General features: G+C 35.4%; 1 protein-coding gene across 4 annotated transcripts in view; it reads left to right on the forward strand.

The window, feature by feature from the left end:
* Window positions 1-17,294, forward strand: part of MON2 (MON2 regulator of endosome-to-Golgi trafficking) — a 151,364-nt gene that overhangs the window by 19,455 nt on the left and 114,615 nt on the right. For all 4 annotated transcript variants that reach the window (XM_078146113.1, XM_020990175.2, XM_020990177.2 and 1 more), the window contains one exon: window positions 16,671-16,798. In XM_078146113.1, the coding sequence (XP_078002239.1) occupies window positions 16,671-16,798 (128 nt within the window). The remainder of the gene's footprint in view (window positions 1-16,670; window positions 16,799-17,294) is intronic.

Consider the following 17,294-nt stretch of genomic DNA (forward strand, 5'->3'; position numbering starts at 1 on the left):
TGGGAATTGGCATTCCAGACTAAATTCACGTGAACTTTATTACTGTCGCCAAGCGTAATCTAAAATTGGATGTGCTAGGTTGTGAATCATGACTAGGTAAATTCCTTTATCTTCTGCAGTTTCTTTTATTGACAACCCTCCAATTGAGTCTTTATGAACATATCCATGTTCTTTATAAATTAAAATAAATTTTTGAGAATGATTTTTCTGTGACAGGAATTTGACTTTAAAAAGATGACAAACTCAAAGTATCTCTGTGACTTAAAATCTCTGTGGCTATTTAAAAAATAATTTTTCTCCAGGAAACTCCAAACTTGGTCATTATAATTATACAGTATCCATTTTCTTTTTTGTTGTTCTTGTTCTGTTTGTTTATATTGTTGAAGTCGTGTATTTTTGGTTTTGTTTGCCTTTTTCTTAATCAGTTCATATAAGACTTTTCATATTTCTCTCAATTCTTAAATGTTTGCTACCTGTTATAGTGAAGCAGTGTTTGATTACATTTATGTACCATGATTTGTTTATAACCATTCTCCAAGTCATCAGCATCTACTATGAAAACATTTAAATTTTATCCCCATTTGTTATTGTCAGTTGGCTGTCTAGTTGAATTGCAGACTCTTTGAGGCTAGAGACCATACATCTTACTAATCCTTTGTATGCTTCCTGTTATTGGAATCATGTTTGGATTTGTGATTTCATTGGTGTAGGGAACTCCTAGTGAGGAAATACCTTCCACCAATGCCAGGCTTCTGCGTGTTGCCTAGAGAAATGATAAATTGAATGACTTGCCAGGGATTACAAGTCAGGATGTAGCAGAAGGGGGACTTGAACCCAGGTCTTCCATCCTTCAGGCCAGCTCTCTCTCTTTCTCTCTCTTCTCCTCCCTTTTTCTTTCTCTCTCTCTCTCTCTCTCTCTCTCTCTCTCTCTCTCTCTCTCTCTCTCTCTCTCTCTCTCTCTCTCTCTTTGTCATCACAGGTTTAAAGATGGAAGGAACTGTTGGAAGTCATCTAATTTCAGTCCTCTTATTTTAGACTTGAGGAAACTGAGGCCTAGGGGGAATAAATGACTTGGCCAAGTGGCAGATGAAGATTTGAACCTGAGTCCTCTTATTCCAAATCTCTTTTCCTTGCTCCATGTTTTTTTTTCAAACAACCCTTTGAGATATCTAGGTACAATAAGGATTTTCATTTCCATTTTACTGATGAGGAAACAGACTTATCTGTTAAATGATGTGCCCATTTGAACAAAATTAGTATATAAATATGTATTGGCGCCCAGACTTGAACCCAAGTATTCCAAAATTAAGAATAAATAATTAAACCTTGAGGCCCTGCTACGTACTCAGCACTGTTAGGCTGTGTCACTGATGCCAGAAGAAACCAAAAATAAAGTAAAATGTTTCACTGAAAATGATACAAAAAGACTAATACCATAAACATAGGATTCCTAACCCAGCTCTATGTACTGTTATGAGTTGAGTCTTGAAAGTACATTATGTTATTTTTGAAAGCTTCAGGGGTAGGGAAAACATGGATTTCTTGTCCAGATCGTGGATAATTTCTTGTCAGAGAACTTGTTCAATCTTGGCTATGTTGTTCTATAACTTTAGCAGGTGACTTTAGCCTCTTTGGTCCTCAGTTTTCTCATCTGTAAAACTGAAACATTGTATCACCTCCTCTGTATGTTTATTTATATTTTGTATATGTTTTTGTATGTGAGTAATGATATTAGAATATAAGTTATGGGGGCAGGGACAATTTTTGTTTTTGTATTCTAGTACTGCCCACAATGGGACGGTAAGGTGGCTTAGTGGATAGAGTAGTAGGCCTGGAATCAGGAAGACTCATTTTCCTGAGTTCAAATCTGGCCTCAGATACTTACAAGTTGTATGACCTTTGGCAAGTCATCACTTAACCCTGTTTGCCTCAGTTTCCTCATCTGTAAAATGAGCTGGAGAAGGAAATGACAAACCACTCCAGTATTCTTGCCAAGAAAACACCAAATGGAATCACGAAGAGTCGGACAAGACTGACTGAAAATGACTGAACAGCAACAAAACACTGCCCACAGTGCCTGGTACATAGTAGATTTTCTTGTGACTAAATGCTGTTGCATTTTCTTGGATTGGGTTGGACTTTCCTGACTCCTGGATATCACAGGAAGGCGTTCTTTAAAGATTGTAGTGCCCTGGGTTACAATTAACCACGGTGTTACTAGACCAGCATTTTGTAATCTTGAGTAGTGACCTATATTCTTCTACTTCAGATGGTCATAATAATTTAATATTTCAAAGATCTATGATCTGTTTGATGTGGGGGCTCCCTCCACTAGTGAAAGTTGCAACTCTTTTGCAATTTAAGTTTTTGTAGCTTGCTTTGTTTGAAAAGATTTATCACCCTGTGACTAACCAGATGATAATCCTTTCTGCATTTAACTAACAGTTCCTCCTACAACAAATAAACTGGGCCCATCACTGGGCCTTTACTCAAAGCCTTTCCAGTTTTGTAGAAATCTCCAGAGCTAATTTGTCTGCAGAATCACTTGAGACAAGGAAGTGTAGGACCAGGGTGGGAACCTGCAGCCTGAGGCCACATGTGGCCCTCTAGGTTCTCAAGTTCTGCCCTTTGACTAAATCCAAACTTCAGAGAACAAATCCCCTTAATAAAAGGATTTGTTCTGTAAAACTTGGACTCGGTCAAAAGGCCATACCCAAGGACTTGAAGGCCACATGTGGCCTTGAGGCTGCAGGTTCCCCACTGCTGATGTAAAACTGTAGAGGAATGAGCCTATGGTCCTATGACTCTTGGTGACAATGAAAGGCTATGAAATATGGTAACCTCATTTATTAAATATAAATACCCACCTAGATGGGGCAATGGGTAGAATGCTGGACCTAGAGTCAGGAAGACCTGAATTCAAATCCAGCCTCAGACACTTCTAGCTGTGTGTCCCTGGGCACATTACTTAGTCTCTTGCTGTTTCAGTTTCCTCATCTGCAAAATGTATATAATAATAACACCTACCTCCCAGGATTATGAGGATCAGATGAGATAATAATTGTAAAGCACTTAACACAGTGCCTGGCTCAGAGAAGCACTATATAAGTGTTAGTCACTATTGTTATTATGTAAATATTAGTCATCTCAGCTAACTGGCATGATTAGGAAATGGGGTATGTTATATAACAGAATTTATTGGTTAAGTAAGGGTTAGGTAAAGCTTGTGGTAGTATTTCTGTGTCCTTTCAACTCCTCCTCTTCACTTTTTTTTCCTTGTCTTCTAATTACTTTCCTTATCTTATCACCTTCTTTGTCTTGCTGCTGTTTTTATTCTCTCTCTCTCTTATATACATTCTTCCCCTGCTTTGCCATCCCTTCCTGTGTACTTTCTAGCCTCAAGAACATGGATTTTCCAGGTCTTTGGTTGGCTTACTGACCAGTCATAGTGGTATTTAACCTTTTTCTATTCTGATTTGTGATCTGATCAACTGAACTGCTGCTTCTTTCTACCTTTGTATCTCTGATAAGATTGTCTTACAAGCTTCATTTATATCTACTTCTTTGCCTGTCATAAAATGGTAAGCTTGTGGTTGAGAGGCACCACGCACTTTTCATAGGATCCTAAATCTATGGCAGAAGCCTTAGAGTCCAACCCCCACTCATTTTAAGGAAACCCACTCAGAGGAAACTGAGGTCCAAGAAGATTAATGGACTCACCCAAGGTCACACAGGTAGTAAGTATTTTCCATTAGATTGTAAATGACTTTTTGAATATAATAGTTGCCCTGTAGCTAATGTTTATGCAATAAATACTATATAGTGAAGATTAATTGATCTTTTTTTTAATGTTTTAACATTTTTATTTAAAGAATTGAATTCCAAATTTTATCCTTCCTTCCCTCTCCTCCCCATTCTTGGAGACAGTAAGCAATCAGATATAGGTTATACATGTGCAGTTATGTAAAACATTTCCATGTTAGTTATTTTGTCCAAGAAGGCTTGAATAAAAGAAAAGAAAGAAGGAAAGAAAGTGAAAAATAGCACATTTCAGTCTGTATTCAAACAATATCAGTTCTTCCTATGGAGGCAGAAAGTATGCATCATCATTGGTCCTTTGTGATTGTCTTAGATCATTATATTGCTGAGTGTAGCTAAGTCATTCGCAGTTCTTCATCAAACAGTGTTGTTACTTTGTACAATGTTCTCCTGGTTCTGTTCACTTCACTATGTATCAGTTCATGTAAGTCTTTGCAGATTTTTCTGAAATCATCCTTTTTGTCATTTCTTATAGCACGATAATATTCCATTGCAATCATATACAACAGCTTGTTTAGCCAGTCTTCAATCCCTTCGATTTCTAAATCTTAGCCACCACAAAAAGAACTGCTATACATATTTTTGTACATGTAGGTCCTTTTCCCATTTTGTTTTTTTTTTTTGGATGTCTTTGGGATATAGACCTAGCGGTGATATTGCTGGATCAGAGGGTATACACAGTTTCACAGCCCTTTGGGCATAGTTCCAAATTGTTCTCCAGAATGGTTAGATCAGTTCTAGTTCCATCAACAGTGCATTAGTGTCCCAGTTTTCCCACATCCCCTCCAACATCCAACATTTTCCTTTTTTGTAATATTAGCCACTCTGATAGGTTCTCAGAATTATTGAGCATTTTTTGTAAAATTATAGATAGCTTTGATTTCTTTGTCTGAAAACTGCCTGTTGATATCCTTTGACCATTGAGGAAATGACTTGTATTTTTATAAATTATATTCAGTTCTCTATATATTTGAGAAATAAAGCCTTTATCAGAGATATTTGTAAAAATAAAAATTCTCAGTTTTCTGCTTTCCTTATAATTTTGGTTGCGTTGGTTTTGTTTGTGTAAAACCTTTTTAATTTTATATAATCAAAACTATCTATTTTACATTTTGTAATGCTCTGTTTATCTTCTTTGGTCCTAAATTCTTCCCTTATCCATAAATCTGGTAGATAAAGTATTCCGAGCTCTTTTAATTTGCTTATGATATCACCCTTTATGTGTAAATCATGTACCCATTTTTACCTTATCTTGGTATATGGTATGAGGTGTTGGTCTATTCCTAGTTTCTGCCATACTGTTTTTCAGTTTTCCCAGCAGTTTTTGGAAAATAATGAGTTTTTGTTCCAAAAGCTTGGATCTTTGGGTTTATTATATACTAGATTATTATGGTCATTTACTATAATTTTATTTGTACCTAATCTATTCCATTGATCCACCAATCTTTTTCTTAGCCAGTACCAGATTGTTTTGATAATTACTGCTTTATAATACAGTTTGAAATCTAATATGACTAGATCACCTCTTCCATATTTTGTTCATTAATTCCCTCAGTATTCTTGACCTTTTTTTCTTCTAGGTGAATTTTGTTATGATTTTTTTCTAGCTCCATAAAATAATTTTTTTGATAGTTTGGTATGGCAGTGAATAAATAGATTAATTTAGGTAGAATTATCATTTTTATTATATTGGTTTGGCCTACCCATGAGCAGTCAATATTTTTCCAGTTGTTTAGATCTGACTTTGTGTGAAAAGTATTTTATAGTTATATTCATATAATTCCTGGGTTTGTCTTGGCAGGCCAAGTATTTTATATTATCTGCAGTTATTTTAAAAGAACTTTTTCTTTCTATCTCTTATTACTGTTTTTTGTTGGTAATATATAGAAATGCTGATGATTTATGTGGGTTTATTTTATATCCTGCAACTTTGCTGCAGTTGTTAATAATTTCAAGTAATTTTTTAGTTGATTCTTTAGGATTTTCTAAGAATTCCATCATATCTTCTGCAAATAGTGATGGTTTTGTTTCCTCATTGCCTATTCCAGTTCCTTCACTTTCTTTTTCTTCTCTTATTGCTATAGCTAACACTTCTAGTACAATATTAAATAGTGGAGATGATAAGGGGCATACTTGCTTCACTTGTACCTTGATTGTATTGGGAAGGCTTATCCTCATTACAGATAATGCTTGCTGATGGTTTTATATAAATATTACTTGTCATTTTAAGGAAAGCTCCATTTATTTCTATGCTCTCTGCTCTTTTTAATAGGAACGGGTGCTGTAATTTGTCAAAGGCTTTTTCTGCATCTTTTGAGATAATCATGTGCTTTATGTTGGTTTTGTTATTATTGATGTGGTCAGTTATGCCGATAGTTTTCCTAGTATTGAATCAGCTGTGCATTCCTGGTGTAAATCCTACCTGGTCACAGTATATGATTCTTGTGGTGTAGTGCTATAATCTCTTCGCTAGTATTTAATTTAAAATTTTTGCATAAATATTCATTAGGGAAATTGGTCTGTAATTTTCTTTCTCTTTTCATTCTTCCTGGTTTAGATATCAGCACCATATTTATGTCATAAAAGGAATTTGGCTCCTTTTTTGCTTATTTTTACAAATAATTTATATAGTATTGGGATTAATTGTTCTTTAAAAGTTTGGTAGAAGGGGCAGCTAGGTAGTGCAATGGATAGAGCTCCAGCCTTGGAGTCAGGAGGACCTGAGTTCAAATGTGGCCTCAGAGACTTGACCCTTACTAGCTGTGTTACCCTGGGCAAGTTACTTAACCCTGATTGCCTCATCAAAAAAAAAAAAAAGTTTGGTAGAATTCACTTGTGAATCCATCTGGTCCTGGGGATTTTTTTCTTAGGAAGTTCATTGATGGCTTGTTCAATTTCTTTTTCTAAGATTGGGTTATTTATGTATTTTATTTCTTCTTCTGTACATCTGGGTAATTTATATTTTTCTAGGTATTCATCCATTTCATTTAGATTGTCAAATTTTTTGGCATATAATTGGACAAAATAGCCCTTAACAGTTGTCTTAATTTCCTCTTCATTGGTGGTGAATTCACCCCTTTCATTTTTGATACAAGTAATTTGGTTTTCTTCTTTACTTTTTTTAATTGAATTAACCAGTGGTTTGTTTTACTGATTTTTCATAAAACCAGCTTCTGGTTTTATTATTTCAATGGCTTTCTTACTTTCAGTTTTATTAATCTCTCTTTTGATTTTCAGTATTTCCAATTTGGTTTTTAACTGGGGATTTTTAATTTGCTCTTTTTCTAATTTTTTTAGTTGCATGCCCAATTCATTGATCTGCTTTTTCTCTATTTTACTGATGTAAGCAATTAGAGATATAAATTTGCATGTAAGTACCGCTTTGGCTGCATTCCATAAATTTTGGTATGTTGTGACATTGTAGTCATTTTCTTTAATGAAATTACTGATTGTTTCTCTGGTTTGTTGTTTGGACCACTTGTCTTTTAAAATTAGATTATTTTAGTTTCCAATTAATATTTAAACTCTCTTTCCATTTCCATTATTGAATATAATTGTTATTGCATTATGATGTAAAAAAGATGCATTTATTATTTCTGTTTTTCTGCATTTGGTTGTGAGGTTTTTATGTCCTGATTCATGGTCATTTTTTGTATAGGTGTCATGTACTGCTGAGGAAAAGCATTTTCCTTTTTATTCTCATTCAGTTTTCTCCAGAGCTTTATCATATCTAACTTTTCCAGAATTTTATTCACCTCCTTCTTTCTTGTTTATTTTTAGTTAGATTTATCTAGTTCTGAGAGGAGAAAGTTGAGGTCCCCTAGTAGTATAGTTTTATTATCTATTTTGTCCTGTTACTCATTCAGTTTCTCCTTCAAAAGTTTAGATGCTATACCATTCGGTGCATGTATGTTTAGTATTGCTATGACTTCGTTGTCTGTGGTACCTTTCAATGAGATATAGTTTCCTTCTTTATCCCTTTTAATTAGATCTATTTTTGCTTTTGCTTTGTGTGAGATCATGATTGCTACTTCTGCTTTCTTTGCCTAGGCTGAAGCATAGTAGATTCAGCCCCTTACCTTTACTCTGTGTGTGTGTCTCTGCTTCAGATGTATTTCTTGTAAACAACAAACTGTAGGATTCTGGGTTGGGTTTTTTGGGGAGGAAGTGTTTTGCAGGAGCTTTTTTTTTTTGCCTTTTTTGGTGAGGCAATGGGGTTAAATGACTTACCCAGGGTCACACAGCTGGTAAATGTCAGGTGTCTGGGGCCAGATTTGAATTCAGGTCCTCCTTGCTCCAAGGCCAAAGCTCTTTCCACGGTGCCACCTAGCTGCCCCCAGGATTCTGGTTTTTAATCTTTTCTGCTCTCTGCTTCTGTTTTGTGGGTGAGTTTATCCTATTCACTTTTACAGTTATTATAACTGATTGTGTTTTCCTCCATGCTACATTTTGCTTGTTTATCCCCCTTTCTCTCTTACACCCCACCCTTTCCCTCCTCAAAAGTGTTTTACTTCTGATCACTGCTTTCTCCAATCTACTGTCCCTTTTATTAGTCCCCTCTTCCCTTTCTATTATCCCGTCCCTTTTTACTTCCTTTGAGGGTAAGATAGATTTCTGTAGCCAACTGAGTGTGTATGTTTCTCTCTCTTTGAGTCAATTTTGGTGAAGTAAGGTTTAAGCTTTCCCTCCATTATAAAAGCTTTTATTCTTTTATGTGATATAATTTATCCCATTCAATCTTTTTCCTCCTTCTTCCAGTGCAGTTTTCTTTCTCACCCCTTTATTTTGTTTTTTGGGGTATCATCCTATCAAAGTAACCGCTTCTACATATACTCCTGCTAATGGCTCTTATAGTAACAGTTGTTAAGAATTACAAATATTATCTTGGCATCTAGAAATATAAACATTTTAAGCTTTTGGAATTTCTTATGTTTTCTCATTCTTGTTTCTTTTTTACCTTTTTATGTTTCCCTAGTGTCTTGAATTTGGAGGTCAACTTTTTTATTTAGCTCTTGTCTTTTAATTAGAAATGCTTGAAAGTCCACTATTTTATTAAATATCCATTTTCCCCCTGAAAGATTCTATTCCATTTTGCTAGGTAGGTGATTCTTAGTTGTAATCCTAACTCCTTTGCCTTCCAATTTATCATATTCAAAGCCTCTGGTTCTTTAATGTGGAAGTGTGTAATCCTGTTTCTTTTTGGCTGCTTACATTACTTTCTTCTTCATCTGTGAGCTTTGGACTTTGGCTATGATGTTCCTGGGAGTTTTCATTTTGGGATCTCTTTCAGGTGGTGATCAGTAGATTCTTTCAGTTTCTATTTTTGCCCTCTAGTTCTAATATATCAGGGCAGTTTTCTTTGATAATTTCTTGAAAGATGTACAGGCCTTTTTTTTTTTAATCATGGCTTTCAGGTAGTCCAGTAATTCTTTTTGTTTGTTTGTTTGTTTGTTTTAGGCAATTGGGGTTAAGTGACTTGTCCAGGGTCACATAGCTGGTGAGTGTCAAGTGTTTGGTCTGAGGCTGTATTTGAACTCAAGTCCTCCTGATTTTAGGGCTGGTGCTCTATCCATTGTGCCACCTAGCTGCCCGTAATCCAGTAATTCTTATATTATCCTTCTCACTCTATTTTCTAGGTCAGTTGTTTTTCCAATGAGAAATTAAACTTTTTTTCTATTTTTTTACTTTTTTAATTTTATTTTATTGTATCTTGATGTCTTATAGAGTCATTAATTTCCACTTGTTCAATTTTAAATTTTAAGGAATTTTTTTCTTCACTGAGCTTTTGTATTTCCTTTTCCATTTGGCCAATTCTTTTTTTTAGGGAGTTATTTCCTTTGTAAATTTATGTATATCTTTTCCCATGCTATTGACTCTTTTTTTCATGATTCTCTTGCATTACTCTCATTTCTTTAACCAGTTTTCCTTCTGCTTCTCTGATTTGCTTTTTAAAATCCTTTTTAAGCTCTCGCAGGAATTCTTTTTTCAATCTGAGTCCAAATTATATTTTACTTTGAGGCTTCACATGAGCCATTTTGGTACTGTTGTCCTCTTCTAAGTTTATGCCTTGATCCTCTGTCACCATAGTAACTTTATATAGTCAAGTTCTTTTTTTGTTTTGTTTTGTTTTGTTCATTTTTTCTACTTTTTTTGGTGACTTGGTGTTTTTATGTGAGAGTTGGGTTCTGGTCCTGCACTGTCACAGATTTTTTGTTCTGGGGCTCAGGGTCTTACTTGCTTTCACTGGGCTTCAGGGCTTAGCTGCCTACTTTCACAGAGGATAGGCTTCCCTTCTGGCTTGTATTGGGTGGTGGGGCCTCCCTGTTGGCTTCCCCTAGTGTGGGGTTTAGCTGGCCTGCAAAAGGAGTGGGGCCTTGTTATTGGATTGCTATGGTAACAGAGTCTCTCTGCTGGCATCCCCAGGGGCAGCATTCTCGCTGTTGGACAATATTGGGGTGGGGTTTGGACAGCCTTGGGATGGGGTTTCGCTACTGGTCTACCTTGGGGTCAAGTATCCAGTGGCTTGTGGTAGGTATGGGGGTCCCTGGAGTGGAGCCTTGCTGTGCTGTTCAGACTGCTCCCTTGCCTAGGGGGCCGCTGTTTTGCGCAGGGGGGGGGCTTGCTGATGGATTGCCACAGGCTTCCAGCCTTGCTGCAGGCTCCTGCTGTGAGGTTGGCTGCTGCTGCTGCTTACTCCCCTCCTACCCCAGTGAGACAGACCTTTTCTGCCATGCTGATATGCTGCTTCCCTGCTCCTAGATAAATTCTTAGGCAGTTTTTAGTTGTTTGGAGGGGAATTTTGGAGGGCCTCAGAGGATTTCCTTCCTTCGCCATCTTGTCACTGGAAGTCAGTTAGTTGATCTTTAAGGTACTTTAAAGCTCTAAATCCTTTAAAATGTAAGTGACAGGAGAGAACCTTGTTATTTTTAAAATTGGTAAAATAAGGAAAGACAATTGTACTTCACCTTCATGGAAATTCTCTCTTATGGGACAAACAGAGCCCTGGGAACTGGCTATTGGAAGAAGAGGAGAGATGATACCATAGGATGAAAAAGTTGGAGAATCACTTCACTTAATCATGCTTTTGAATCTCTAAATTAGGGCATTTCATTGCATCTCAGAGTTCTCTGTGAGTTCCTACATTTGGTCTTAAAGGCCTCTCAGAATTAGTAATAATATAGTTATTCAGGATCTGCCCTAGGGGAGGGAAAAAAGGAAGCCCAGTCAGAAAGGTTTATGTGTCCAAAAGAGGATGTTCTTTACAGCTGGCAGGAGGCAGGAATATGATGCTGTCTACCTACCACAGATACTCCAAATCTGTGTCCAAATTGTGGTCATGACGTGGCACCTATAAAAATGGTTTCCCAGTTCTCTTTTTTCCTTTTCTCTACAGGAAAAGTCTATTTCTGATATGTTAGGGATTCTCCTTAATGGAGGGTGGGATGGGGTGGGGGAGATGGTGATTTTGGGGGAAGCAAGTTGTTATCTATTGCTTCTAGATCTATGCTTTGGGATCTTTGAGCACAGTAATTACTTGGAGGAGGGGGGAGAATAGAATATGAAATTGTAATGTTTCCCAGTTTTACTCAAGGTTAACAGTGGGGATGTGGAGGATCTTATCTATAATCCCAAGTGGTATGGAACTTTAGAGGTTTGGGTAGGCATTTACCTGTGAATTAAAATTGGAAAGGCAAGGAGCAACTTTCTTGGCTTATTTCAGGAGTCAAAGCAAAAGAAAGGAAGAAGCAATTAAAATTACATAGGTGTATATAATAGTAGCCAGTTACTATTAGCATATGTCTTTCCAGGTCTGACCATTGCTAGGAGGGTGGCCTCTGTTGAGAGTCCATACAACTTTTTTTTCCTTGGGATTCTGAATTTGAATAACTCATTCTGTGGGGAGAGGATAATAAACTTCCAGTAACAAAGATCCTTACCATGAGAGAAAGGCTGCAATTATTAATGACTGCCTATGCACATATATATTTTTTGACAAGCAAGAACATTTAGTATACATTCCCTAAAAGGAGGATAGTATTCACTGTTGGAAGATTGGAAGATTAGAAGAGGCTGAAATATTTGTATGCACATTGTATGTATGGTTAGCTACCTGGCATACTTCATTAAGTTCTAGACTTTCAGTCAGGAAGACCTGAATTTGAATTCTGCCTCAGACACTTCCTAGCTATGTGACCTTGGTCAAGTCACTTAAGCGCTCTGTGTCTCAGTTTCCTCATTTGTAAGATGAAGGTAGTAATAGTACCTACCTTTCAGGGTTGTTGTGAGGATCAAATGACATAACATGTAAAGCACTTTGCAATCCTTGGAGTGCTATATGATTGGTAGCTATTATCATCAGGCAAAGTCATGGTAATTATGAAAGAAACATTGTGAAATTAATTGTGGTACTCATAGTTTAATAGGTCTTCACAATAACCTCTTTCATTTCACACTTGTAAATTTGTTTCAGCTTTGCATTGAAGTGTTAACATGGAAAATACTGTAATGTGGATTGTGATCCTGAGACAAAGGAACTAGGGAAATAGGGCAAAGCTCCAACCTAGCTCAGCTTTGGAAAACTGCTCCTTTATGATGTTTAGCATCTCTTAGATTAAGAGTTTGCCAGAAAACACCATGGAATGTATAGGCTCATAGAATGCTAGATTGGGAAGAGAACATAGATCATAAAGTTCAGCCCCTTCACTTTGGAGATGAGGAGACTAAATCTCAAAGAAGCTTTCTTGTGTAGGGTCATATAAATGTTAGTGGTAGAGTCAGGTCTAGTTATTTCCTGTTGTGAATGCTTTACAACCAGTTTTTTTGGAAACATAATTAAACAAATGTTTTGTGAATCCTTTATGTGTAATATAGGATGTTCCATTTACTGTTTTCTTTTTTGAACATAACTGTTTAAAAACAACTCTCATGTCTCCCATCTTTTGTTCATGATTCTTTAACTGATAGATTAGTGGAATTCCATTTAATCATTATAAAAAACGTGTTAGATAAAGTGTAAATACCTTATTTTAAATACCGTACATTATTTATGTAATGTGTTTCAATATATTACATTTTTGCTTTTCTGTAGGAGTTTTTGTAAAGCCAGTCCATTAGCAGAAGTTAAAATCAGTATCTTTAATAAGGTTTAGAATTACAGTTGTGCCTTTGCTTTAAGAAAAACGTATGAAATCTTAAACATATTGAAGTGATAACTGAAGATGGGTTTTTTTTATTGTTCTTGTGTTTGGTTTTACATCATTGTCATTTCCAAATATATTCTTCCCTTCTTCCCTACCTAAAGAATCATTTCTTATAACAAATAATAAACAAGAATGGTAAAGAGCACATTAGCAAAACTGATGAACATATCAGCCTAGTCTGACAAGTATATACAATGTTCCACACCCATAGTATACCACTTCTGCAAAGAAGAAAGGGGGAGTAAATTTTCTCCTTTCTTCTACACGGCTTTATTATTATAATCACATATTGTGTTTGGTTATTATTGTTGTTTTTTCAGTTTACATTGTTGTAGTCATTGTGTAAATGGTTTTCCTGGTTATCTTTGCATCTTTTCATATAAATCTTCTCATGCTTCACTGTGTTACTGTTTCTGTGGCCCAATAATATTCTATTACATTTATGTACTACCATTTGTTTAGTCATTTCCCCAGTCAGTGGGTTTCTTGTTTCCAGTTCTTTGCTTTAACGGGAAGTGCTGCTGAATTTTTTGGCATGTTTTGGCACTTTCTATCTTTGGGGTATGTACCTAGTAGTGAGATCTCTGGGTCAGTGAGTTACGGACATTTTATTTTTTAAATAAATTTTAATTGAAATCTTTGTTTTTATATCACCTGCATTTCCCAATGTATCCCTTACCTCTGCCCTTCCCAGATAGCCTTTCCTTAAAACATAGAGGGGAAACGCAGTTCAGCAAAACTAACCAATGTAATGGTAAAAGATCTAACATTTTATGCAGTATTCCATACCCATAGTCTTTTACGTCTTTAAAGACAGGGAGGTGCTTTCTTAGATTTTCTTTAGGTCATTATTATTTCTCAGCATTCCATTTGGTTTGTTTTGTTGTTTCATTTTATATTGGGGGGGTGGGGAGAGAAAGAGAAAGTGTGAGTGTGTGTGTCTGTGTGTACCTAGGTGGTGCTGTGGATAGTTCTGGCATCAGGAAGACCTGAGTTTAAATCCCTCCTTAAATATTCACTAGCTGTATTATGACATTGTGTATGTCAGTTACCTTCTGCCTGATTTCAGTTTCCCCATCTTTAAAATGGGGATAAACATAGCCCTTGTCTCCCAGGGTGGTTGTGAGGATAAAATGAGATGATAATGATGATGATGATGATGATTTTTAAGTGTGGTTTTCTTGGTACTGCTTATTTCATTTTATATCAATTCATATACATCTTTCCATACTTCTGGATTTATCCTCTTTATTTCTTATAGCACAATAATAAACAATTACATTTGTAAATGACAATATGTTTAGGCATTTCCTAATTAGTGAGTATCTATTAGTTTCCACTTCTTTGCTCCCACAAAAAGCCCTGTGATAAATATTTTGTTATACCTGGGTCTTTTCTTTTTGTCATTGGCCTCCCTGAGGTATAAACCTAGTGGGATCTCTGAGTCAAAGGGTATGAGTATTTTACTTTCTTTTCATAATTACAAAATACTTAATTGAATATTTAGACCAATTCATAGCTCCACCAACAATGTATTAATGTCCCTAACTTTCCGCAATATCTTCAACACAGAATATTACAGTCTTTTATCATTTTATTTTTATTGTGAAGTTGAAAGCCCAGGGTTTTATTTGCATTTCTCTTATTATTAGTGATTTGAAGCAATCTTTCAGATGATTGGTAATAGTTTAATATTCTTCTTTTTGAGAATTGTTGGCTTATATTCTTTGACCTCTTGGGGAATGAGTGACTTTTGTTCTTAAATCTTTCAGTTGGCCATGTATCTTTGATATCAGTTCCCTAACAGATATATTTGATATAAAGATGTGTGCTGTTCCATAGATTCCTTCTTATTCTTGTTGCAGTAAGTTTATTTGTGCAGAAGCTTTTCAATTTCATGTAATCACAGTGATGCTGTGAAATGTACTTGATCTGGTTCTTTTATGATTTGTATGAAATAATCTTTAATATGTTAGAGAGCATGGAGTGGTGGCAGTAGTAGAGCTGTTTAGAAAAACCTGGATTCTAGTTTGACACATACTGGCTTTTTAACCTGAGTTAAGTCATTCAGTCTCTCAGTGTTCTAGGCAGCTCTTTGAAACTGCAAGTTACAGGAAAGGTGCAGATGAGAGTTTCCCCAGTAGAGAATTTCCTGTACCAGTGAAATCATAAGTCTGTCTCTGTCCTTATCCCTACGATCTTTGGTATTTAGTTCATGCATCCATTTTGAGTTCATTAGGGTATATGATATAAAGTCTTGGGCTATATTTCTCTTATTGATTTGGAATGACTTTTCACATGATTGATAGTTTTCTTCTGAAAGAGGACTTTTTAACTTAACAAAATCTTTCATTACAGGCCACTTTTAAAGGGAGATTCAGATAAATTCATTTGATGAACATTTCAAATATGATTCACTTTATAAAAATAAGTTTTGTTTTATAGGGTTTGGAGCGGGAAGGTTACCTAATAAAGCATCTGGCTCAGTCCTTTCTCACAAATATGGAAACTGAATTCCAAAGAGGTTAAGAGACTTGTTTAGACTTCTACAGTCATAAATAGCAGAACCAGCATTAGAACTCATGTCCTTTGACTCCAAATTCTGTGGTATTTTCTGTTTTTCCCTTTATGTTTTTGGCTTTCTGTGTTTGTCTGCCTACCCCCACTTCATTTTCATATCCATCCCCCTCAAACAACCACGAAATAGAACTGAAATATTTTGATTGTTGATTATTGTTTTAAAATACATTGATTATTATGAAATATATTGATTATTTTTTAAAATAAAGCTTTAAATTCCTGATTCATAATTTTAAAAGCAAATAAGTAAAATGTTTTATATTTCTCTTCCTTCCCTGGCTGGCCCAAGTCCCATCCAGATTAAATTGCTTTTTACTTAGATGGTTTCTGAACGTGTCGCTTATGAATTTTTTGGTTACAGCACCTGTATCCTGTCTCTCTATTACTGAATTACTCTTTAAAGGTTATTTTCTTTGTATTTTAGATGCTTCTTTGTACATTGTGATATATGGTGTGTATTTAGTTCTTAAGTATTATGTCTGGAGAGGTATACAATATTTCACTAATTTGATAATGATTATGAAGTCTTAAGAGTGTTCTTTTTTTTTTAACTTCTATCTGAATCTTGTATTATATCCTAAAATTATGACTTTATTTATGGTCTCATCTCTGCAATAAGAAGAGTAGGAAATAGAGTGCTCCTCAAAAGGAAGGAGGGGCATGACATTTTAGAAGGGATAGAATTAATGTGGGCAATGAATGGAAAATCACAGTGCTTTCTCTCAGGTTCTACTGCTCTTACTACTACTGGTTTTTAATTTTCATTGAGTCAGCACATTTTAGTGCTGGAAAGGGCCTTAAAGTTCCTTTCATCCAGTCCATTCAGGTGAGGAAACTGAGTCACAAAGAGGTTAAATTTTCCAGGGTCACACAGCAGAACTGAGAATTTAAATCTAAACCTCCTGATTTCAAGTGCAGTGTTCTCATCACTTTTACGAGCTGTAATTTCATTAGTTGGCATTTTATTTTTAAGAAATTATTTTAATTAGAGATATCACTGCTACTAATCATTGAGTAAATCTGTTCAGAATTGTGAATTGTTTACTAATTTACTTTATATGTATCCTAAAGCCTTAAAAGAGAACAGCTCAGAGGTTGTTCAGCCTTTCCTGATGGGATGTGGAACCAAGGAACCAAAGATCACTCAACTGTGTCTAACAGCCATTCAGAGGCTTATGTCACATGAAGTTGTTTCTGAGGTAAGAGAGGTGTAATATCTACAGATTTTTCCTTGGAATAGAATAATGTGGATTTTCATAAATGGGAAAGAAAACATGCTTGATTTTTGTTTAGGGTACTTACTAATTTAATGAAGAGATTTAAATTCAGGGAAATTGCTAATTATTATAAATACTGTCAGAAAGGCAATAAGAATTTATTTCCTCAAATGTAGTATATATGATTGATTTATATGTATTAAATATATCTATGATATATGTGTAACGTACACATATTGTTTTGTGTGTGTTAAAGATTATATCATTCTCTACTCAAGGAATTTATGATCTTACATATCAAGGTTCAGTAAAATAGATTAGAATTTTTATAGTCATATGCATTGTTATTTCCCAAAATTAATTGCTTTGAAAAGATTTGCAAATAATATAGGCATACCCGAGTTCAAATAGTTTGTTTAAAGGGAAGAAAAGGACTTGAGAAATTTAGACTATATAAAATTATTTGCTGTTACGTTTT

This window comes from Phascolarctos cinereus, unplaced genomic scaffold (assembly GCF_003287225.1).
Source record: "Phascolarctos cinereus isolate Bilbo 61053 unplaced genomic scaffold, phaCin_HiC Scaffold_1;HRSCAF=81, whole genome shotgun sequence".
NCBI lineage: Eukaryota > Metazoa > Chordata > Mammalia > Diprotodontia > Phascolarctidae > Phascolarctos > Phascolarctos cinereus.